The following is a 22,099-nucleotide window of genomic DNA, read 5'->3' on the forward strand; positions in this document are numbered from 1 at the left end:
GCTCTTGCAGAGAACGGGGATTGCATTCCCAGCACCCACAAGATGTAAGACCAGTTCCAGGGGATCTAATGCCCTCTGCTGGCCACCATGAGCATTGCACACATGTGGTGCACAAGGATTACATGCAAGCAAAACACCCATATACATAATATAAAAATGAATGAAAATGTTAAAAATAAATAAGGAAGATGAGCCTAGAGAGTAACACTGCTTGCTGCCCAGACTTAGAACCAACTCCCTCCAGTCATACTCTGATCCCCACACGTGTGCTATGGTACAGGCTCACTCTTTCTTGTATACACAATGAATAGGTAAATATTTTTTTTAAAGACCTACAGGGATGAGACAAAAGACTGGCAGCGGGGAAGAACAAGCAACTCAGAACACACATTTGTACTGTATTTGTACCTTAAGTCAGAAAGTACACTGTCTATTCAAAATAGTTCAATTTGGTTTTAAAATAGAATTTCACGCTGCTGTAAAGTTTATAAAACAATAGTCTTTTAAACTACAAATCATGATCTTACAGTTATAAAATCTGGTAAAGCACATAAAATTAAGACTCAGAAGAGCATAAATAGGATATATTTGTTCCACATTACATAAGAAATCACCAAAAAGTTAGAATACTCGTATTTCAACCAAAAACAAACACCACAGAACATTACACCATGCAATCTTTCATTAAAATACAATCCCTCTCCTTTCAATGTTCTAATCATTTTCAAAAGTCCTCACTCCATCCTCAAAAAGCATGCTGGGAGTAAGGGCACACGGGCAAGCCCAGCACCCGGAAAGAGAGACAGGAAGACCAGGAAAGAGGCCATCAAATTGTGGCCAGGCAGCTGAACCACACTGCGGGAGGGGCAGAGGCACATTTCCACATCAGAACAACCCCGGACGCTGTCTGGCTAACCTCCTGACCCTGGGTGGCCACTTCTCTTTCTCAGGAAAGCCAATGTACCACAGATGACTTTCATTTCAGTAAAGATTCCCAATAGCTTAGTATCTGCTGTAAACTCACACAGTTGGGGCAGAAAGCAGACTGACTACACCCAAGAGCACCCAAGACAGCTGTGCTCTTACAAATGGCTCCACTAGAAAGCCACTGTATTAGAATATCTACTGCCTATTTCCTTCCCTCCAAAAGTAAAAGCCTGGGGGAGAGGGGGAGGCTCAGCAGGTAAAAGTGCTTACCACACAAGCATGAGGACTCAAGTTTGGATCCCCAGAACCTGCTGAGGCAGGGTCTCCCACTTGACTCCGGATCTCCGGGTCTCAGTTAGTCTAGCTAGCCAGCTGGCCCAGGGATCCCTTATCTGCTTCCTGAGTGTCTCACTTACAGGTGGGCTTCACTCCTATCTGACATTTACATAGCAGATAGGTGTATGAATTCCTTTCCTCCCAACTGAGCAGAAAGTGCTGTACCCACTGAGTCATCCCCAAGCCCTAGCAAGACTCTTTTCAATGACAGAGTGAAGTCAACATGGAAGGAGGGAAAACAAGACAAAACAAAAACAAACCACTATCAATAAAGATCAAAATTCATCCCAAGCAAACTGTAAAATGTAAGGCAAAGTGTCAAAACCTCATAACCTTTGAGTAGACATTATTTTCCATGTAGACTACCCTCAAAAGATCATTAAATGAGACTACATTAAAACTAATGATGCCATGACAATGAGCAGAAGATGATGGTACCTGTGGATGAAAATGCCATCATATAAACTCCTTCAGTAAAGTGGCAGGATACAAGATCAATTCAAAAAAATCAGTAGCCCTCCTATACACAAATGATAAAAGAGCTGAGAAAGAAGTCAGAGAAACATCACCCTTTACAATAGCCACAAAATACCATGGGATAACACTAACTCAACAAGTGAAGGACCTTTTTGATAAGAACTTTAAATCTCTAAAGAAAGAAATTGAAGAAGATATCAGAAAAATGGAAGGATCTCCCATGCTCATGGATAGGTAGGATTAACATAGTAAAAATGGCAATCCTACCAAAAGCAATCTACAAATTCAATGCAATCCCCATCAAAATCCCAACACAATTCTTCACAGACTTGGAAAGAAAAATACTCAACTTCATATGGAAAAACAAAAGACCCAGGATAGCTAAAAGAATCCTGTATAATAAAGCAACCTCTGAAGGAATCATCATCCCTGACCTCAAGCTCTACTATAGAGCTATAGTAATAAAAACAGCTTGGAGCCAGGCGGTGGTGGTGCACGCCTTTAATCTCAGCACTCGGGAGGCAGAGCCAGGTGGATCTCTGTGAGTTGGAGGCCAGCCTGGGCTACCAAGTGAGTTCCAGGAGAGGCGCAAAGCTACACAGAGAAACCCTGTCTCGAAAAACCAAAATAAATAAATAAATAAATAAAAATAAAAACAGCTTGGTACTGGTATAAAAATCGACATACAGACCAATGGAATCGAATTGAAGACCCTGACATTAATCCATGCACATATGAACACCTGATTTTTGACAAAGAAGCCAAAACTATACAATGGAAAAAAGAAAGTATCTTCAACAAATGGTGCTGGCATAACTGGATGTCAATATGTAAAAGATTACAAATAAATCCATATCTGTCACCATGCACAAAACTCAAGTCCAAGTGGATAAAAGACCTCAACATAAATCCAGTTACACTAAATTTAATAGAAGAGAAAGTAGGAAGTACTCTTGAACACACTGGCACCGGAGATCACTTCCTAAATATAACAACACCAGCAGCACAGACCCTGAGCACAACAATTAATCAATGGGACCTCTTGAAACTGAGAAGATTTTGTAGGGCAAAAGACACAGTCAATAAGACAAAAAGACAGCCTACAGAATGGGAAAAGATCTTCACCAACCCCACATCTGACAGAGGACTGATCTCCAAAGTATATAAAGAACTCAAGAAACTAGACATCAAAATACTGAACAATCCAATTAAAAAATGGGCTGATGAGCTAAACAGAGAATTCACAAAACAAGAATCACAAATGGCTGAAAGACATTTAAAGAAATGCTTAACATCCTTAATCATCATAGAAATGCAAATCAAAATGACTCTGAGATACCACCTTACACCTGTCAGAATGGCTACGATCAAAAACACCAATGACAGTCAATGTTGGAGAGGATGCGGAGCAAAGGGAACACTCCTCCAGTGTTGGTGGGAATGCAAGTTTGTACAACCACTGTGGAAATCAGTATGGCGGTTTCTCAGAAAACTGGGAATCGATCTACCTCAAGACCCAGCCATACCACTCTTGGGCATATACCCAAGGAAGGCTCAATCATACCACAAAGATACATGCTCAACTATGTTCATAGCAGCACTATTCCTAATAGCCAGAACCTGGAAACAACCTAGATGCCCGTCAACTGAAGAATGGATTAAGAAAATGTGGTACATTTACACAATGGAGTACTACTCAGCAGAGAAAAACAATGACAGAATGAAATTTGCAGGCAAATGGATGGAACTAGAAAATATCATCCTGAGTGAGGTAACCCAAAACCAGAAGGACAAACATGGTATGTACTCACTCAGAAGTGGATTCTAGATATAAAGCAAAGACCCACAGAACCAGGGAGGCTATACAGTAGGGGGGGACCCTAGGATGACTGTGGCTTTTAATAAGTTTTTGTTTTACTCAATTACTGGACAAGCCTCAATGAAACATTTCACTATTAGGATAGGAATTTATACTGTATCAAGCTGATAACAGATAGATAGATAGATAGATAGATAGATAGATAGATAGATAGATAGATAGATAGATAGATAGATAGATAGATAGATAGATAAAAAGAAAATGCCATCATAAATGTAGGATAAAGGGTCAGGGAAAGAACACCTTGACCTGTAGACCAGAGCCAAGGACTTGAAATCCCACCAATCTGAGCTTTCCCCAAGATCAGGTTTACAGAATCTCTGAGCTTGACCAGATTGCTACCAATCCCTGAGCTTGCCCCAAACTCAGGACTTGAAATCCCACCAATCCCCACCCTGAAAATCTGTACCCTGGAAAGCGCCATCCCTCCTCAAGGAACCCTCTAGAACCCTGCATGCTGCTCAGTTCACTGCTCCTTCTTGCCTGACCAAGCAGAGGCAGCCACCCTCCTAGGTTTTCCCCTGCCAGTAAATCTTGTGTGAAGTCTGATGTGAGGTGTGACATTTTCACCTGAGCAGAGCAAAGCTGTAACACTTCTGTTGGGGAAGCCTTTCCCTTCATAGCTGTAACATGTACATTTTTTGTATGCTAATAATGAAAAGAATCAATGAATGATTTCAAGAAAGAAAAGGCAGCTAGGAGCTGCAGAGATGGCCCAACAGTTAAGAGCACTGGCTGCTCTTCCAGAGGACCCAAGTTTGGTTCTCAGCATTCATACAGCAGTCTCAGAGGACCTGACACCCTCTTCTGGCCTCCACAGGCACTGGACACATGTGGTACACAGACATACATGCAGGCAAAACATTCATATATAAAGGGGGAATTCTTTTCTTGGTTTTGGTTTTTTTGAGACAGGGTTTCTCTGTGTAGCCCTGGCTTCCCTGGAACTCTCTGTGTAGACCAGGCTGGCCTCAAACTCTCAGAATCCACCTGCCTCTGCCTCCTGAGTGCTGGGATTAAAGGTGTGTGCCATCACCAACCTTAGGGGGGAATTTTTTTTAGAAGAAATTACAGTCGTTTTATTTTAATTAGTCTTAATGTTTTTAGACCTTGAAATAAATCTTGACTACATGGGGGAAAGGGGTGGTTATCTTTAAGATTAATACAACAGAGAAGCTAGCCAAACTCACTTTAAAGGTGAAGGAAGGAGAGAATGGAAGGGGAAGGGGAAGGAAAAAGATAGAATGAAAACACAAATTATTAGTATCAGGAATATGCCACAGGTATTAAGAGAATCACAAGGAGGACTGGGGGTGTGGCTCAGGTGGCAGAGTGCTTGCCTAGCATTCATGGAGCCCTGGGTTCTATTCCCAGCAATGCATAAACCAGGAATGATGACCCACATCTGTAACCCCAGCACCAGGGATATGGAGGCAAGAGGATCGGAAGTCCAAGGTCTGGTCTACATGGGACCTGTCTCAAAACAAAACAAACCAACAGGATAACAAGGGAGTGTTACAAACAAAAGCAAGGGGAATGATCTAAGGTGCTGAAATACAAGAGACTTGGGTTGCCTCTGAGCAGTAGGAAGGTGCTAGCCAATTTGAGTCCACAAATGGTGTGCTCACAATTCCCACTCCTCAGCCAGGACAGAGCTTCGTGATTTTTTTAACTCGTGTGTGTGTGTGTGTGTGTGTGTGTGTGTGTGTGTGTGTGTGTGTGTGTGTTACATGTGTGCAGATAACTGCAGAAGCCAGAAGACTGTGTTGGGTCCACTGTAGTTGGAGTTACCAGGGTGGGTACTGGGGACCAAATTCCCATCTTCTGTCGTACCATTTCTCCAACCCTTCCCCCACAGATATGTCTGTTTTTCAGGGTTTCTCTGTGTAGCCTTGGCTGTCCTAGAACTCACTCGGTAGTCCAGGCTACCCTGGAACTCAGAGATCAGCCTGCCTCTGCCTCCCAAGTGCTGGGATTAAAGCCATTCTCCACCACCTGAGCAAAGTTTTTTTTTTTTTTTTTAAAGATAGTCTCACTCTGTAGACCAGGCTGGCTTCAAACTCAAGACCCTCTTGTTTTAGTCTCTCAAGTACTGAGATGGTAGGTATGTGCATCCACAGACTACCCCCAAAATTCTGGGGGAGTGTGTGTGCTCAGTGTTGTGCAGGGGTAACAGGAAATGAGGTGAACCCTGCCTCCATAGGTTTACAGTTTACTTGAGGACGCAGCTACTCACATGAAGCTAGTAGGAAATTTTGCAAGACTGTATCTGGTTCCGAGTTCATCTGTGTTACACAGAACAATGTTCAAAAAAGCTACAGAAAACTGTCAGGGTCTAGAGATCCCAAACACAGCTTTAGGAGACAGACAGGAGCAGAGTGACCAAAGATGGGGAGATTAGGAACACTAGGGACTGTTAGGCACACAACTACCAAAAAGGCTGAGACAGCAGGGCAAGGACACAGGAGTGCAGAGGAAAGTGGGCAAAGGAGGCCTGAAGGAGGGCTTCCTCTTCCAAAAGACCCAAGCAGCAGCTGGAACTTCTACCTAGACCCAGACACATCAACATGTGCAGGCCCTTCCCATATGCCTAATTCAACTCCAGGATGGCGATGCATTCCATGCCTCCTCGAAGGAGAAATGTCTCTCTGCAACCCACCAGTGTACCCAAATTCCTTCATCCACACGATCCCATGTTTTCTCCAGCTTCGACCACCTGCGGCTGCATCACTCAAAGGAAGCCAGACTCCTGGTTCAATTGTTTGGTGGCTTCCTCCACTTATCCCACAACAGGAAAGTGCTCCTTCTGCACTACAAGGACCTTAGCAAAGGACTTGCTGTACAAGCTTGGGGATCAGAATTCTGATCCCCAGCACCTACATGAACACAGGCTTGATGTCACAGGACTGGAATCTTACCTCTGAACTTAGGTCCTAATTGCTTGCACAGTAACTTTTCACTTTGGGAAAAAAATATCAACAGGCACTGAAGTTTAAGATGAGTTATTTTCAACTGGGTGTAGTGGCCCTCACCTTTAACCCCAGCACTTGGGAGGCAGAGGCAGGGGGAATCTCTGTGAATTCAAGGCCAGCCTGGTCTACAGAGAAACCTTGTCTCAAAAAATGGGAAAAGAAAGAAAGGAAAGAAAAGAAAGAAAGAAAGACAGAAGGACAGAAAGAAAGACAGAAAGACAGACAAGAAAGAGACAGAAAGAAAGAAAGAAAGAAAGAAAGAAAGAAAGGAAGGAAGGAAGGAAGGAAGGAAGGAAGGAAGGAAGGAAGGAAGAAAAGAAAAGAAAAGAAAGAAAGACAGGAAGAAAGGAAAGAGGACCTGGAAGAAAGAAGCTCTCTCTTTGCCTGCTGGCCTCACTAGCATGTCATTCCTACACTGGCACTAGAGCCTACTTCTTCAGGATTCCAGTGTACACTGAAGACCAGCTGAGACATCCAGGCTCATGGTCTGAACAACTACTGGATTCTTAGACCTTTCATTCATAGGCAGCCATTGTTGGATTAGCTGGACCACAGCCTGAAGTCATTCTAATAACTTCTCTTTCTATACATATAGGGATGTTGTGGGATATTATTTTACAATGTGTTACATTTGTTTATGCTGTGGACAATTGTTTAATGATGCAAAGATGTGTTGAATTTTTTTATGTTGCACTTGTTTAACTCTGAGAAGCTGTGTTCCTTTGCCTGTCCAAAACACCTGATGGTCTAATAAAGAACTGAAGCCAGGCGGTGGTGGCACACGCCTTTAATCCCAGCACTCAGGAGGCAGAGGCAGGCAGATCTCTGTGAGTTCGAGGCCATCCTGGGCTAGAGTGAGTTCCAGGAAAGGCGCAAAGCTACACAGAGAAACCCTGTCTGGAAAAACAAAAACAAAAACAAAACAACAAAAAAAAAAAGAGTAAAAGTAAGATATACAGAAGAAAAGGAAAAAGCCCAGAGGCAAAAGATAGATGGGATAATTTAAAGTTAAGAAAAGCTAGCAAGAAACAAGCCAAACTAAGGCTGGGCATTTATAATTAAGAATAAGCCTCCATGTGTGATTTATTTGGGAGCTGGGTGGCAGGCCCCCCAAAAGACCAAAAACAACCAACAACAGAGATTCATTCCGTAAATTCTGTTCCTCTAGAGAACCCTGACTAATACACTCCGTGAAGCCCCGCCTCCTCCCTCAATCTCCCCCAGACCACCCTGTCCAGGGAGACTGGCTCAGAATATAAATCAGGCCAGGTAGGTGGGTCACACCTATCACCCAGCATTTAAGTGAGGCAGGAGGATCATGACTCCTGACCACCCTGGGCTACAATGGTGAGAATTTGTCTCAAAAAAGAGGGAGGAGAAGAGAGAGAGGGAGACTGTGGAGGCCCATAGAGGCTTCCTAGTAAGACCTTACTCTGGGTCAGAGAATCTGAGCTTGCTTTACCCAGCAGGGCTACATAATGGGATGATTTAACCACGGGCGTGGTTACCAGGTGTTTTGAAGGGTCTACACTTGACTGTACGGTGTGCTTTGATCTTGAAAGGGGAAGGTCTTTTGCCTCGCCCCTTGGCATTGTACAAAAAGCTCTTTGGAATAAACCTCGAGGCAAATGGGTATAGACCCAGGGCCCTCCAGAAGCTATCCTGTGTCTCTGTCTTTCTTATTGTCTCCTATCTTTCTATCTAATACTTCCTCATTCCTCCCCATCCCCACCCCCACCCAAGAACCCTTCGATAGGTGGAAGCAGGCTGGAGCTAGACTCTGGCAGACTCCCAAAGGAGACTATACATTAGGTCTCATTACTCCCCTCTCAAAATTCTCCAAAACTTCCCAACCCACATGAAATGGCCAGTAAAGCGCTACTCTTCTCATTCTCCGGGCATCCCTGTGTAGCCCTCCTTCGATCTCTCTGCTCCAGCTCTTCCAACCTGGAATATGCTAAGCAATCTCTGCCTCAAGGAGTTGCATGTTGGTCCCTTGAGCTGACACCCTTGGCCTGCAACAATCTGGCCACAGACCACAGAGCTTGCTCCCCACCTCCCTTCTTACTTTATTCAAAAGTGACCTCAGCGCTGGTCTAGCAGCCCCACCTGAGGTTACAGCCCCAAGAATGACTGTTACTTTTCTCTTGTCACAGTGTAAGAATCTGTACCTCCCACACGGGAGTTACTGATGGTCTGTCTGCCTCTGTCTACAGAACAAAGGTTCTAGAAGGGCAGGAGCTTCATTCTGCTCTCTATGGATGAAAATACTACCTAGCACATGTGTGCTCAATAAACATTTGCAGAAAAGGGAAACAAAGGGAAAAGTTCACTGCTGAATACTTCAATACTCTTAAAAGTGGATTTTCTTAGGCAAGTCACTAAAATTTGAAAAGAATATATGGGACATAAAAAATACCATAGGGTCCATTTTTTCCCTCTCCTATACATATGACTAAACCATTTCCACCCTGAATGATCCTGGCAAAATGCTACCATCTGCTTACCCCCTTTAAATTCATCACCACCACCACCAACTACCATCATCACCATGATCACCACCATCATCTTCATCACCATCACCACAACCACTACCACCATTGCATCCACCACATCACGTTCTTCTTAGCTTCCAACTCTTGTCTAGCCCCATCATGTGCTAGACTTCAGGGTTTTCCTTGCATAGATGCCTGCACACCAGAAAAGGGCACCAGATCTCATTATAGACGGTTGTGAGCCACCATGTGGGTGCTGGGAATTGAACTCAGGACCTCTGGAAGAGCAGTCAGTGCTCCTAACCTCTGAGCCATCTCTCCAGCCTGACTTCAGGTTTTTCTGTCTCATCTACATAGACATAAACTCTAGAAAACCCAGTCTGTGGAAGATGAAGGACAGTTTGGAACTAAAATCCACAGTCTTTGAGATAAAGAACCCTCAGAGTCCAAGGAAACTGATCTTCAAACAAGGCCAGCAAATGCACACAAAAAGTGTGCAACAAAGAAGTAACTATTTGAGTCTCAGTTCAGATTACAAATCTACCTATTTATTACAAAATAACAAATTTGTTGTAAAAAGACATATGGAACATCATAAAGTTTAAGAAGGGATGGTGACTCCTGCCAGTCATGCCAGGCAGAGGCAGGAATACCGCCATGCTGGAATTCCAGGCCATGCTGGTCTATACAACAAGACCTATCTCAAAAAAGAAAAAAACAAAAAACAAAAAACAAACAAACAAAAAAACCACCTTAAAGCTTTTTTTCCTATCTCCCCTAAATCTCAATTCCCTATAAACAGCAATTTTGGTTTAAAACCTTTCCATACTTCTACATATACAATAAATAATTGTTTGTTTTTTTTAAAAATGGGACCAAAGCATATAGAGTAACCCTCTAAATGGCTTTCTTCTATTCACTGCAACATGGGTGGCTTTCCAACACCCACTGAAGAGGAAAGCGAAGTGAGTATACAGACTTGTCTTCTGACTTACACATGCACACGTGACACATGACACAAGCCCAAACAGGAACACACACACAGACAATTAAACAGAAGCATGTCTGCAGAAAACAGCCTGTGTGCCTTGAATGGACTTCCCACAATGACAGGCCCATATATTTTATTTTATTTCAGGCAGGGTCTCACTATGTAGCTCTTGCTGACCTGGAACTCGCTCTGTAGACCAAGCTGGCCTCAAACCCACAGAGATCTGTTAGCCTTCTGAAAGCTGGGATTAAAAGTGTGTACCACCACACAGACCAAGGTCTGTACTTTTTAATCTTAGGCCTCTTTACATTTTTAGAAAATCAATGATGCCCCAAAGACCTTTAGTTTATATGGCTTATCTCAAATACTGCCCATATTGGAAACTATAGTTGAAAAATTCTAAAAATATCCATTCATGAAAAATTAAACATTTTCATTATTTATTTTAAAAAATAAATGTTTCCTCCCAAACAAGTTAATTTGGTTGCTATCCATAGCTCTTCCCTGAGCTTCTCAAAGGCTGTCTTGCTGCCTTGTGGAATCTGAAGCCGACACTCTTCTCTAAAGGGGCACTGAAAACTACTTCCCCACCTTCAGATCTGAAGGCCCCTCTCCCCCTGTGCAGCCACGTATCACACACTGATCCACGGACCCCTCAGGAAACGCTGGTTCCCCAACTGCACCTGTAAATATCACACAGGCATGGGCAACTCGACGGCAATACAGATTCTCTAAAATCATCTTGGAAAGGAAAGACAAATTTTAATCCATATAACCACAATCTATCAGTTGCAGTTTCAAGTAAAAATGACAGACCAAAAGGAAAGAAAAGAAAGGTTAAGAAGCGGCTGTCCGGGTGACCATGCCAACAGTTGCTCCAGCGCTGTTCCTGGGACACTGTCCCACTCCAGTGCACAGCAAGGAGGTTTGTACATATTCCCACTCCATCTCAGAGCATCCAGAGGATACGTACAGGCTGGCAAGATGGCTGAAGAAGCCTGCCGTGCAAGCCTGACAACCTGAGTTGACTCCTGGAACCCTTGTAAAGGTAGAAAAAGACAACAGACTCTCCAAAGTGGTCCTCTGACCTACCTACACACACATCCCAGACACACACTCCTAGACACACAATAATAACAAACTGTGTGTGGTTGTTTGCCTTTTGAGACAGGGTTTCTGTGTAACAGCCCTGGCTGTCCTGGAACCTGATTTATAGACCAGGCTGGCCTCGAACTCACAGAGATCCTCCTGCCTCTGCCCTCCCAAGTACTGGGATTAAAGGGGTGACCAACACCTGGCTAATAAAGTTTTTTTTTTAAATACTTTATTTTACGTGCATTGGTGTTTTGCCTGCATGTATGTGTGTGTGAGGGTGTTGGGTCCCCTAGAACTGGAGTTACAGACAGCTGTGAGCTGCCATGTAGGTGGTGGGAATTGAACCCAGGTCTCCTGGAAAGGCAATCAGTGCTCCTAAGCGCTGAGCCATCTCTCCAGCCCAATGAAGTTATTTTTACACACACACTCAAAAGGACAAAGGCAGGTTGGAAGCACCTACAATCTCAACACTTGGAAAGTGGAGACAAAAGGATCAAACTGTTGTTCAAGGTCATTCTCTGCTGCACACTGAGTCAGAGGCCCACTTGAGCTACATAAGACCTATCTCCGCCGGGCGTGGTGGCGCACGCCTTTAATCCCAGCACTCGGGAGGCAGAGCTAGGCGGATCTTTGTGAGTTCGAGGCCAGCCTGGGCTACCAAGTGAGTTCCAGGAAAGGCGCAAAGCTACACAGAGAAACCCTGTCTCGAAAAACCAAAAAAAAAAAAAAAAAAAAAAAAAAGACCTATCTCCCTGCTCTGAAACCCTGAAAGGTATCAGACACCTAGGCCAGGATTCCCGGGTGTGAGTTTCCTGGGTCATCAGTAATCATGTTTTCAGTTGAGCCAGAACTTTCTGAAAGTCTCCACCAACTTTCACTTTCTGAAGCTACATCATAATCACCAGATAATAATGTTTTTAAGTTGTGAATTTAAAGGATCTTAACAAATTGTCACACTTGTCTACCTCACACCAATGCTGAAAAGAACTAAAGATTCAAGGCAGAATAAAACCAAGGGCCCACGCTGACTTGAGGTGAGGTATTCTCATATAAGGAAGTGTCAGGCTTGGGCACTGGCTCAGCAGTCAAGAACGTGTGCTGCTCCTGCAGCTTCAAGGAGCGGTGTCTCTGGCCTCCACATACCCACAGACACACACATAATTAGAAATAATTAAAACGGGAAAAAGAGCTAAGGAAATGGCTTATTGATTAAGAGCACTGGCTGCTTTTCCAGAAGACTGGGGTTTGATTCCCAGCACCCACATGGTGGTTCACAACCACCTGTAACTCCAGTTCCAGGGTTTCTGATGCCCTCTTCTGACCCTGCATACTTGCGGTGCACAGATATACATGCAGACAAAACACATACATGTAAAAAAATTTAAAGCTGGCCAGTGGTGGTGCACTTCTTTAATCCCAGCACTTGGGAGACAGAGGCAGGTGAATCTTTGAGTTCGAGGCTAGGCTGGTCCACAAAGCAAGTTCCAGGACAGCCAAGACTATTATACAGAGAAACCCTGTCTCAAAAAATAAAAAAATTAAAAAAAAAATTTTTTTTTTAAATATGCCAAGTAGTGGTGGCACTCGCCTTTAATCCCAGTGCTCAGGAGGCAAAGGCAGATGGATCTCTGTAAATTCAAGGCCAGCCTGGTCTACAGAGCAAGTTCTAAGACAGCCAAGACTACCAAAGAAACCCTATCTCGGAAAAACAAAACAAACAAACAAACAATAAATAGAATAAACCAAAGGAAATAAATAGATAAAAGGAAAAACTATGCCAGACAGTAGTGGCAAACGCCTTTAATCCCAGCACTTGAGAGGCAGAGACAGGTGGATCTCAGTGAGTTCTAGGCGAGCCTGGTCTACAAAGCAAGTTCCAGGACAGCCAGGACTGTTATACAGAGAAACCCTGTCTCAAAAAATCAAAAATAAATAGATTAATTTAAAAAAAAAAAAAAAGGAGAAACTAACAAAAACAACAAGAGAGACAGTTCTGCAGATAAGAGCACTTGTATGTAACTCCAGTTCCATGGGATCCAACATCCTCTCCTGACCTCTGTAGGTACCAGACACTAACATGATACACATTCACACACCCAGGCAAAATACTCATACTACTAATATACTCATAAAACTAAACCTTACAAAAAAGAAAACTTCAATTATCAAATGTAAGTTCACCCAAAAGTAGCCATTGTTTATAGTAGTCACCTATTGTTAAGGAAAAGTATATGAGACCCTTGCATAAGCTACATTTGCTTATACAGACAGTATGATGGTTCAATAAGTACACAGTTTGAGAAATATCACTGCCACAATACAACCAGAACCCTAATTAACTAGCTCCTGGCTGGCCTCTGCAATACATTAGTCTAACCTGACCTTAACTGTTAGCCAACAACATATACTGTCAGCATTATGAACCAATTAGGTTCATAAAAATGCCAAAGCCAACTAAGCAGGGAGAGAGGAGGGTGAAGAAAGCAAGCTCCATCAATGAGGACAGGGCTATTCCTTAGAAAAAGTAACAATCCTCAGTTCAGAGGGCATACTGCTTCCACACTCAACTTTTCCCACCTTGCTCCAAAGCAAGAATTTTCAAGTCCTGCTCACAATTGAGAAGGTCAAAAGATAGTATCAATTAGGTTCTGTTTGAACCTTTCAGTACACAAACCACTTTGACGATATGATACAAGTGCTCCACAGACAGGCAGAATAAGAAAAATCCATGCCCGCCTGGCAGTGGTAGCGCACACCTTTAGCTCCAGCACTTGGGAGGCAGAGGCAGGCGGATCTCTGTGAGTTCAAGGCCAGCCTGGTCTACAAAGTGAGTTCCAGGACAGCCAGGACTGTTACACTGAGAAACCCCATCTTGGAAAAACCAAACAACAACAAAAAACAACCAAAAAAAAAAAAAAAAATTCCATTCACAACGGTAGAGTCCCAACTCTTGGTGAGAGCAGATAAGAAGAACGATGGATGCTTCAAAGCCAACTAAGTCCAGTCCCCTCCCCCACAGAATGCAGACCCCGGGTCAACAATGAAGCAGAAGTGGGCTCAGGCTAGAAACAGCAACTCAAGCAGACTGAGTACAGTCATAATTTTCTCGTGCAAAGACCGGCTCCACCAGGAACTACTAACTACAGTAGCAGAGCTAGCAGGAGCTGACCCTGTTTCAGGAAGTCCTTTGATGCTCAAGGAAAAACAAAGCTCAGAAACCTGGAAAGCACTCACCGTGTTCCACAAACACGTTGCAGTGTGGACCCCCATGCCGCGATGAGTCCCTCTTCCCTGACCCCTTGATGAAATGCAGGGCGGGCAAACTAGGCCTTCTTTGGTCCCCAAGAACTTTTCCAGGCTGCTGCCCCATAAAGCAATGATAGGCACCCCTTTCCAGAAGAGGGTTCAAGATCTTCCAGAATGGTCCCACGTCAGTAACTGGGGTCAATCACAGAAAGACAACTTCCATGAGAAAGGGAAACTGGGTTTGAGGTTCATACATGTAAACAGGAGTCTGGAATTCTTTTCCAAGTTAATTAATTTGAAGCCATGTAATCACAACGCTACCCAAAAGCTTCTTGACTCTATTTTGAGGGCTGAAGAACAGTTTCCTTGCAAGAGGAAAATTTTAGATAGACATATTCACAGGGAAGTGTGAGAAGGGTCAACCGTACTAAAAGTCATTTCAGCTCCTCAGCGTGCTGGAATCTTTGAACGTCTTTGATGCTTCTCTACAACTTTCCCTGTGGAAGTCACCAATCTGTCTCTCCCACAAATTTCCTCCCTACCCTGCTCTCCGGAAAAAGACACGGGTCACACAGATCTCAACCAGAGCTTGCTCTCCACTCCGCCGAGAAGGAATGCATGACCAGCAACTTTTAAGTCCGCTTTTTAAAAGGCCTGTGAAACCAATCCAGACTTTTCCTTTGCATTAAAGTTTTGGGATGCACTGAGACCAATGGGGCTGTAGGTGACATTGGAAGAAGTCAGGACATCGGAGGCCGGCGGAAGCAAGCTGAGAGGACCGTGGAGATGGCTTGACAGCAGGGAGATGATTTGAATGGGGGGCTCCGTGGCCAAACTTGGGGTTGGGATCGAGCGAAGGGCGGCCTCGGGGTGAAAGAGAGACTTCCCCGGGCGGGGCGCGGGCAGCTTACTCGGGGCCGACGCTCCTCCACGCCTCAGGAAACTGAGTGTCCCAGGTAGGCTGACACTGAGACCACCCCGGGGGTCCCAGAGCCAGAGCAGAACTGTGAGGGGCGAAGGACTCCCGCGGCCCCGAACCGGGAGGCGGCCACAGGGGAGGAGGCCCGGCGCCTCAGCCGCCCCGAGCCAGGGGTCTGCCCGAGACACCCCTCCCCCGGCCCCGGACTCTGCCGCCGCCGCCGAGCAGTCACATCCCCGACTCTGCCGAGGGACCCGGCTTCTCCAGCCAGTGAGGCGTGTGCCGCGGAAGGGCCCCTTAGCCGCAGGACCCTGCAACCGGCTCCAGGTCCGGCGCCTCTCAGGGATGGACACCGACCCCCGAGGCCGCCATGATGGATTACGAGCAGCTCCACAACGAGGGCAGGCCCCGCCCCCGGGCCCGCCCCCAGCGGCGCCGGAACACCCTGCGCGCGGTCTGACGGGCCGCCGGCGCCCTCCCCTCCACGGCGCCGCTCCTTCGGGCTCCCGCCTCTCTGCCCGCGACAGGCCGGCTCCGCACGACCTTCTAAAGGTAGGTTTTCTGAGCTCAAGGTGAGCGATAAGGAAGCGCCCGCCTCCTCTGCATGACCACTGGTCTCCCGATAACTGGAGCCGGCCCCCCTCGCCGCCATCCAATTGGCTGTAGAGGGCTGAAGCGGCCAGCTAATCGTGGTCGGTGCTGCCGCGAGGCATGTTGGGACTTGTGGTCCTGGCGCCCATGGGCTGCTGGCCGAGGCCCTAGCCTCCCGCTCCTATAGCTGGAGAGCTGGTCCCGCCCCCTGGGAGCCGGTGGACTCTGGTCAGCCAACATCTTCACTGCTCGGATTGCGAGGCCGCGGGAGATTCAGAGCCAGGGGGAAACTACGGATTGGAGTTTTCCAGAACCGGAGTCGGATTACTTCTTTGAGCCTCGTTAGGGGAGAAACTTTGGCTTGCTCCTAGAAACCAAGATGACCAGTGGGTTACATCCTCATCACTTGGAAAAAGAATAAATATGGGAACCTGGGAAGAAGTATTGAGAAAGCAGGCGTTATGATGCTTTGAGATAGGAAGAAGTTGAAGAAAGTGTTTGTTCAAGGTATACCAGGCGCGATCCTGCACTCGTATATGTTTGCACGAGTATGAATCCTTACCATGACATTTCACAGTGAGACATGCATTCAAATCCTAAGGCGATCGAGGCCAGCCTGGGCTACAAAGCGAGTTCCAGGACAGGCTCCAAAGCTATAGAGAAACCCTGTCTCAAAAAAACAAAACAAAACGAACAACAACAAAAAAAAATTCTAAGGTGAAAATTGTCCAGGTTATCAAATCTCAAAAGCCTGTGAAACTACTCTACACCCGTGAACATTCATCTTCAGGCCCCGCTAGTGTTCACTGTTCCTATTACCTGGACCTATTTCTTTTTGGTTTTTCGAGACATGGTTTTTCTATATTGCCCTGCCTGTCCTGGAACTCACTCCGTACATAGACCAGGATGGCCCGGAACGATCCCCCTGCTTCTGCGTACTGAGTGCTGGAATTAAAGGCGTGCGCCACCACCGCCCCAGCACCTGGACCCATTTCTAAAGGGACCCACTCATCACAGCACTCAGTCTGCACTTTTACATAAAATGCTTTACCCGTCCCTTTACCCATCAAGGCATGACATGCTGTTCCCACTACACAGATGGGAAAGCATTCATAGCTGGGATGGAAGTGTCACTTAAAGGTTGCTACCTCTTGCTCAGAAGCATGCCTTTTCTACCGCAGCGTTCACTACCAGTAACTGCTGAGCTAATGTCCAGTTTTCAGATGTCACTGTGGACGTTTGGGAATGCTGCAGAGATATTTGTCCAGCTAAGCATTTTAGAAATCGTCTGCCAGGTTAAGAAGTGGCACTTGTCTTTTTTTTTTTTTTTTTTGAAAATGGCATTTCAAGAGGCACACACCGTTAACCTCAGCATTCAGATCTCTGAGTTCAAGGCTGGCCTGACCTATATCAAGTTCCAGGCTAGCTTGAGCAACATAGTGAGACCCTGCATTTAAAGAAACAAAGGGAGGTGGGGAAGAAAATGGCTTGTCACTTGAAACAGTCAATGAGAAGAAATCTTGTGCCCAGATTTACAAGTGGAATCTATAAATCCTAGTGAGTGAACTTTTGTCCCTCACAGAATAATCCTGGTGGGTTGGGTTTTTGTTTTGTTTTTGTAGACAGCGTTTCTCTGCATAGTTTTGCACCTTTCCTTGAACTTACTCTGTAGACCAGGCTGGCCTTGAACTCAGAAATCCACCTGGCTCTGCCTCTGAGTGTTGGGATTAAAGGCCACCGCCGCCACCATCCGGCTCTCACTAATAATCTTACCGTCGCCTTGTTTTTATTGTGAGTTTGGCTGTTAAACTTCCTTCTGTCTGCACTGCCAGTCTTCAGATGCCTTGGTTCCCTCACTGACCCATTCTCGTCCTAATCACTGCCTTTTTCTCTCTTAAGATTCTACTTTTTAATTCCTAGTCATGCTTTAACCATTTCCTTTCCCCACCCACATTCTTCATTCTCTGGTTGAACTGTAAACTGAACAACCAAATCATAACTTTTTAAGAGATTGATTTGTATTTGTGTGTTGTGTGTGCATGCATGAGTTTATGTGCACCACTATCGTGCCTATTGCCAACAGAGGCCAAAGAGCACCAGAGCCCCTGGAGCTGGATAGAGTGGCAGACATGGTTTTGAGCTGGAAACCAAACCCAGACCCTCTGCAAAAGTAGTGAGTGCTCTTGATGACTGAGCCACCTTGAATTGCAACTCTTCAATAAATATTTCTTGAACCAACATTCGTTGGTTTTTGCTTTTGAGGCAGGATTTTTAGCCCAGGCTGCCCTCAAACTTTCTATGTAGCTGAGAGTTCCTTTGTACTTCTGATCTCTCTGCAACCACCTCTCCAGTGTCAGGTTACAGGTATGCGCCACTAAAACTGGTTCAAGCAATGCTAGGGATGGAACCCAGGGCTCAGGATGCTAGGTGAGCATCCTACCAAAGCATCTACATCCCCAGTCCTAGCAACTGACACATATGCTAAGCACCTATTCCTGGTGCTGACGGACAGCACTGAGGGAAGCTGCCATCTTACTCAAGGAATACAAAAAGAGGAACAGGCAGGAGGCAGCAAAACAGTGATCCAAACAAAACTTGGAGCTGGAGAGATGGCTCAGTGGTTAATGCACTGGCTGCTATTCCAGAGGACCCAGGTTCAATTCCCACCACCCACATGGCAACTCACAACCAGCTGTAAATCTAGTTCCAAGGCATCTGATGCCCTTTCTGGCCTTGGAAGATACCTGGCACATCATGTGGTACACAGACATATACACAAGCAAAATACCCATACACATTTATGTATAAAATCAGTCTCAAAGCCACAAACTACGCTCCTGGATCCGTAGCCCTTCATGGTTGATTCAACCTGGGCTCATACATGGCTTTAGTGCCTTGCTAAAGCTGAGATCTGCTCTTCATTCAGTTCCCTAGATTGCTTTCCTCACCTAAAAGCGGAGGGAGGGCATTGCTACTCATTGTTTCTGGTCATCTTGAGGTCCAACTTGACCTTGGTTTCACAGCTCAGCTCTGCCTCACTGTCCTCACGGCAGGGTCAGCACCTGCAGTGACGCTGCAGCCTTCTTCCAGACCAGCAGTTTCCTTTCAGATAAGCTCCAGCCATCTGAGGTTTTCTTCCCAGAGATGCACTACTTTCTGGATAATTTATTTGTTACTCTTAACGACTTCTTTTTGACTGGACTCAGAAGCTCCCACTGAGACAGCCTACATCTGCTGACAGTTTGTTCCTGGTGTTTTCGCTGTTTTCTTATTCTCTTGGCCAGAAGTTTAACATGTTCTGTAGCCTCCTTGTTTTCCTTAGTGTGCTGTTTCTTCAGAGCACTATACCAACACCTGTGCTGCAGAACAGTGTGGAGGAACGAGATGCTGAGTGGGTGCTTTGGTTCTGGGCTTCCCTTCATCAAGGGCTTTCTGACAACAGTGGACATCTTCTTTCCAGAGACTAAAAAGCTTTCAGATTCTGCTAGCTCTTTTGGGTTCCAACAGCCAAGACACAGTCAGTCGGTCCATGAATATCCTTCTCTTTTTCTCTTACAGTAATCAAGTCAAAAACACTCAGGTTGCCATCCACTTCCTCTCTCCAGTTCTCCCTGGTCTATAACAGGAATGCCCCTTACTCTACAGCAGGCACACTGTGCCATGGGTCAAGATGCCTTGCTTCATGGGAGAACCTTGTTTCTTGTTCCCACCACTGACTCTGACCATATAACCCTCCACTCTTCATCAGCAGCTCTTCTGTGGCCACGTACTTCTAGAAAGTATGAAGCCTGTATTTATCATTGACTCCAATGAGTTTCTCACAGCCAGTGGCAGGGAAGGAAATATTCAGCTTCATCTTGATACAGCCAACTGCCTAAGAAGCACCATGAAAAACAAGCAAGATGCACTACTTTTTAACACTAGAAGACTTTTAAGGGTTCAAACTCAGGGTGCAAAGCCCAGCAAGTATCTGATAGGATGTTAAAACCAGTGTCTGATGCATCCTGTATGGCTCAAAGAACTTTTATTAAAAGTGGTTCAACTCAATCTAACTTGGTCCTTACTTTCATAAAGCAAACCTCAGTAACAAAACTTCAGCTGCTTCGTATACCTACTGTACAGTTACACTTACCACGGGCGCCCTCTGGTGGGCCATAGAAAGCACATCCCCAGCTGAAGATGCTTTTGGACCTCTCTACTGAACTGCCCGGAAAGGCACTGAAAAAGCATGCCCAGCAGCTTGGGAGAAACAGGTGAGGACAAATGATCTTGAGTGGGACTTAGGCTCCCATCCCCATCCCCTTAAGAGGTGAACAACCGCCAAGCAGTGGTGGTGCACACCTTTAATCCCAGCACCCTGGAGACAGAGGCAGGCAGATTTCTGAGAGTTTGCCTGGTCTACAGAGCTAGTTCTAGAACAGCCAGGGCAATACAGAAAAACCCTGTCTCTAGATAAATAAATAAATAAATGGAAAAGAAGAGGTGAACGACCTGGGAAATTTGAGATAGGTGAGCCCACCTGAAGTGGCAGTACAGATACAGGAAATTCAGTTATCTCTGGTAGCACAAGATAAAAATTAAAAGTTGTCATCTATGGCTGCCTCAGAAACGCAGTTGTCTACTGATGATACCATGTGACGGTTAATCTTGATTGTCCACTTGATAGGATTTAGAGTCACCTTGGAAAAAGACCTCTGGAAGTTCTACCAGCAAGCTTCTAGATTGGGTAGAGGTGGAAGAACCAACTGTGTGCAGCAGCGTTTCACTGCATTGAATTTGGGCTGGGTACAAAGGACAAAGTGGGCCAGCCGAGCACCAGCACTCATCTGTTCAATTGTGGACACCATGTGACCAGCCACCTCAAGCTGCTGCCACCAGGATGGACCATACTCCGGGCAGATGGGCAGCACGAACTAGACTCAGTAGGTTATTTAAAATTTTTTAAAAAGGAGTCCGGCACATCTTTAATTCCAGCACTCAGCAGAGGCCGATGCATCTCTGTGAGTTTGAGACCAGCTTGGTCAACATAGTGAGTTCCAGGACAGCCAGGGCTACACAGAAAGAAATAGCCCGTCTCAAAAAAGGAAGAGGGAGGGAGGGAAGGAAAGACAGACAGACAGAGGGTCCAGGAGTTGGAGGATGGGAAAGTGGGGGGTGGATATGATCAAAATACATCATATTATACATTTATGAAATTCCCAAAGAATTTATTGTTTTGGTTTTTTGAGATGGGATCTCTATGTAACCTTGGCTGTGTAGACCAGGCTGGCCTTGAACTCAGAGATCAACCTGCTTCTGCCTCAAGAGTGCTGGGATGAAAGGTGTTTGCCACCATACCCAGTATCCAAACAAGCCACTGCTCAGAGATGTCCTTGCCTAGTAATAAACACAAGACCCTAGGTTCCATCCTTAGCTCTGGCAAAAAAATACACAAATGTTTTGGGCCAGTTTTGACTCAGTGGGTAAGGGTGCTTGTTGCCAAGCCTGGTGACCTCCGTTTGATCCCTCGAACACACATGATAGGAGAGAATTGACTCCTACAAATGGTTCTGATTTCCACATGCATGCACTCACACTCACGCACAAAAATATATACAAAGTAAGTGGGAAAAAATGTAAATCAGGTACAAAATTAGTTTTGTGTAGTGAGTTAGTCTCACTGTATAACCCAGGTTGGCCTCACCTCCCGCCTCTGCCTCCATGTGGAATCACCATGCTGGACCAGGGTACCCATTTTCAACAGTCATGAGAAAAACAAAGCATAGCAAATGGCACTCTACACTGAGGACCTGTATCTTGTTTCTTCTAACTTTCCATCTTTCAGAAGTTAATACATCACCACATCAATTACATAAGGCAACAGCTTGGCTTCACAGCTCCATTTTGGTTTTGGTCAGAGCATCAAAAAGCACTGTGGGCCCAGAACACCCATTCTCTCAGTTATTGGCAATGGCTCAGCTTCAGGCAGGACAGGCACTACAGAGAACACTGCCACTATCTCAGGGAACATCTCAGGCCTTCTTAAGGCCTCCAGGCCAGTTCCTGCTGGTGGACATGTTGAAGGACCTGAGATGCTAGAGATACAGGAGCAGCTCACATACAGGGGGAAGGAAGCCCAGGGAGAGGGTGGAGACCCCTTACCCTGTCACCAGGACACACAGTAGGGACAGA

General features: G+C 45.4%; 2 protein-coding genes across 2 annotated transcripts in view; both read right to left on the reverse strand.

The window, feature by feature from the left end:
- The window catches only part of Abl1 (ABL proto-oncogene 1, non-receptor tyrosine kinase), a 131,605-nt gene extending 117,063 nt beyond the window's left edge, over positions 1-14,542 (reverse strand). The window contains exon 1 of the mRNA XM_006983444.4: positions 14,407-14,542. Within this exon, the coding sequence (XP_006983506.2) occupies positions 14,407-14,542 (136 nt within the window). The remainder of the gene's footprint in view (positions 1-14,406) is intronic.
- Positions 14,543-15,050: 508 nt separating this feature from the next.
- LOC143272825 (uncharacterized) lies at positions 15,051-15,149 on the reverse strand. Its single transcript, XM_076568957.1, has one exon. It carries the CDS (start codon positions 15,147-15,149, stop codon positions 15,051-15,053), a length of 99 nt encoding a protein of 32 aa, XP_076425072.1.
- Positions 15,150-22,099: the final 6,950 nt, after the last annotated feature.

Source organism: Peromyscus maniculatus, chromosome 4 (assembly GCF_049852395.1).
Source record: "Peromyscus maniculatus bairdii isolate BWxNUB_F1_BW_parent chromosome 4, HU_Pman_BW_mat_3.1, whole genome shotgun sequence".
In the NCBI taxonomy this organism is placed as follows: domain Eukaryota; kingdom Metazoa; phylum Chordata; class Mammalia; order Rodentia; family Cricetidae; genus Peromyscus; species Peromyscus maniculatus.

Bases quoted from the DNA above. Each gene is read 5' to 3' on its own strand.
- LOC143272825 (XM_076568957.1), bottom strand. From the start codon at position 15,149: ATGTCACCTACAGCCCCATTGGTCTCAGTGCATCCCAAAACTTTAATG.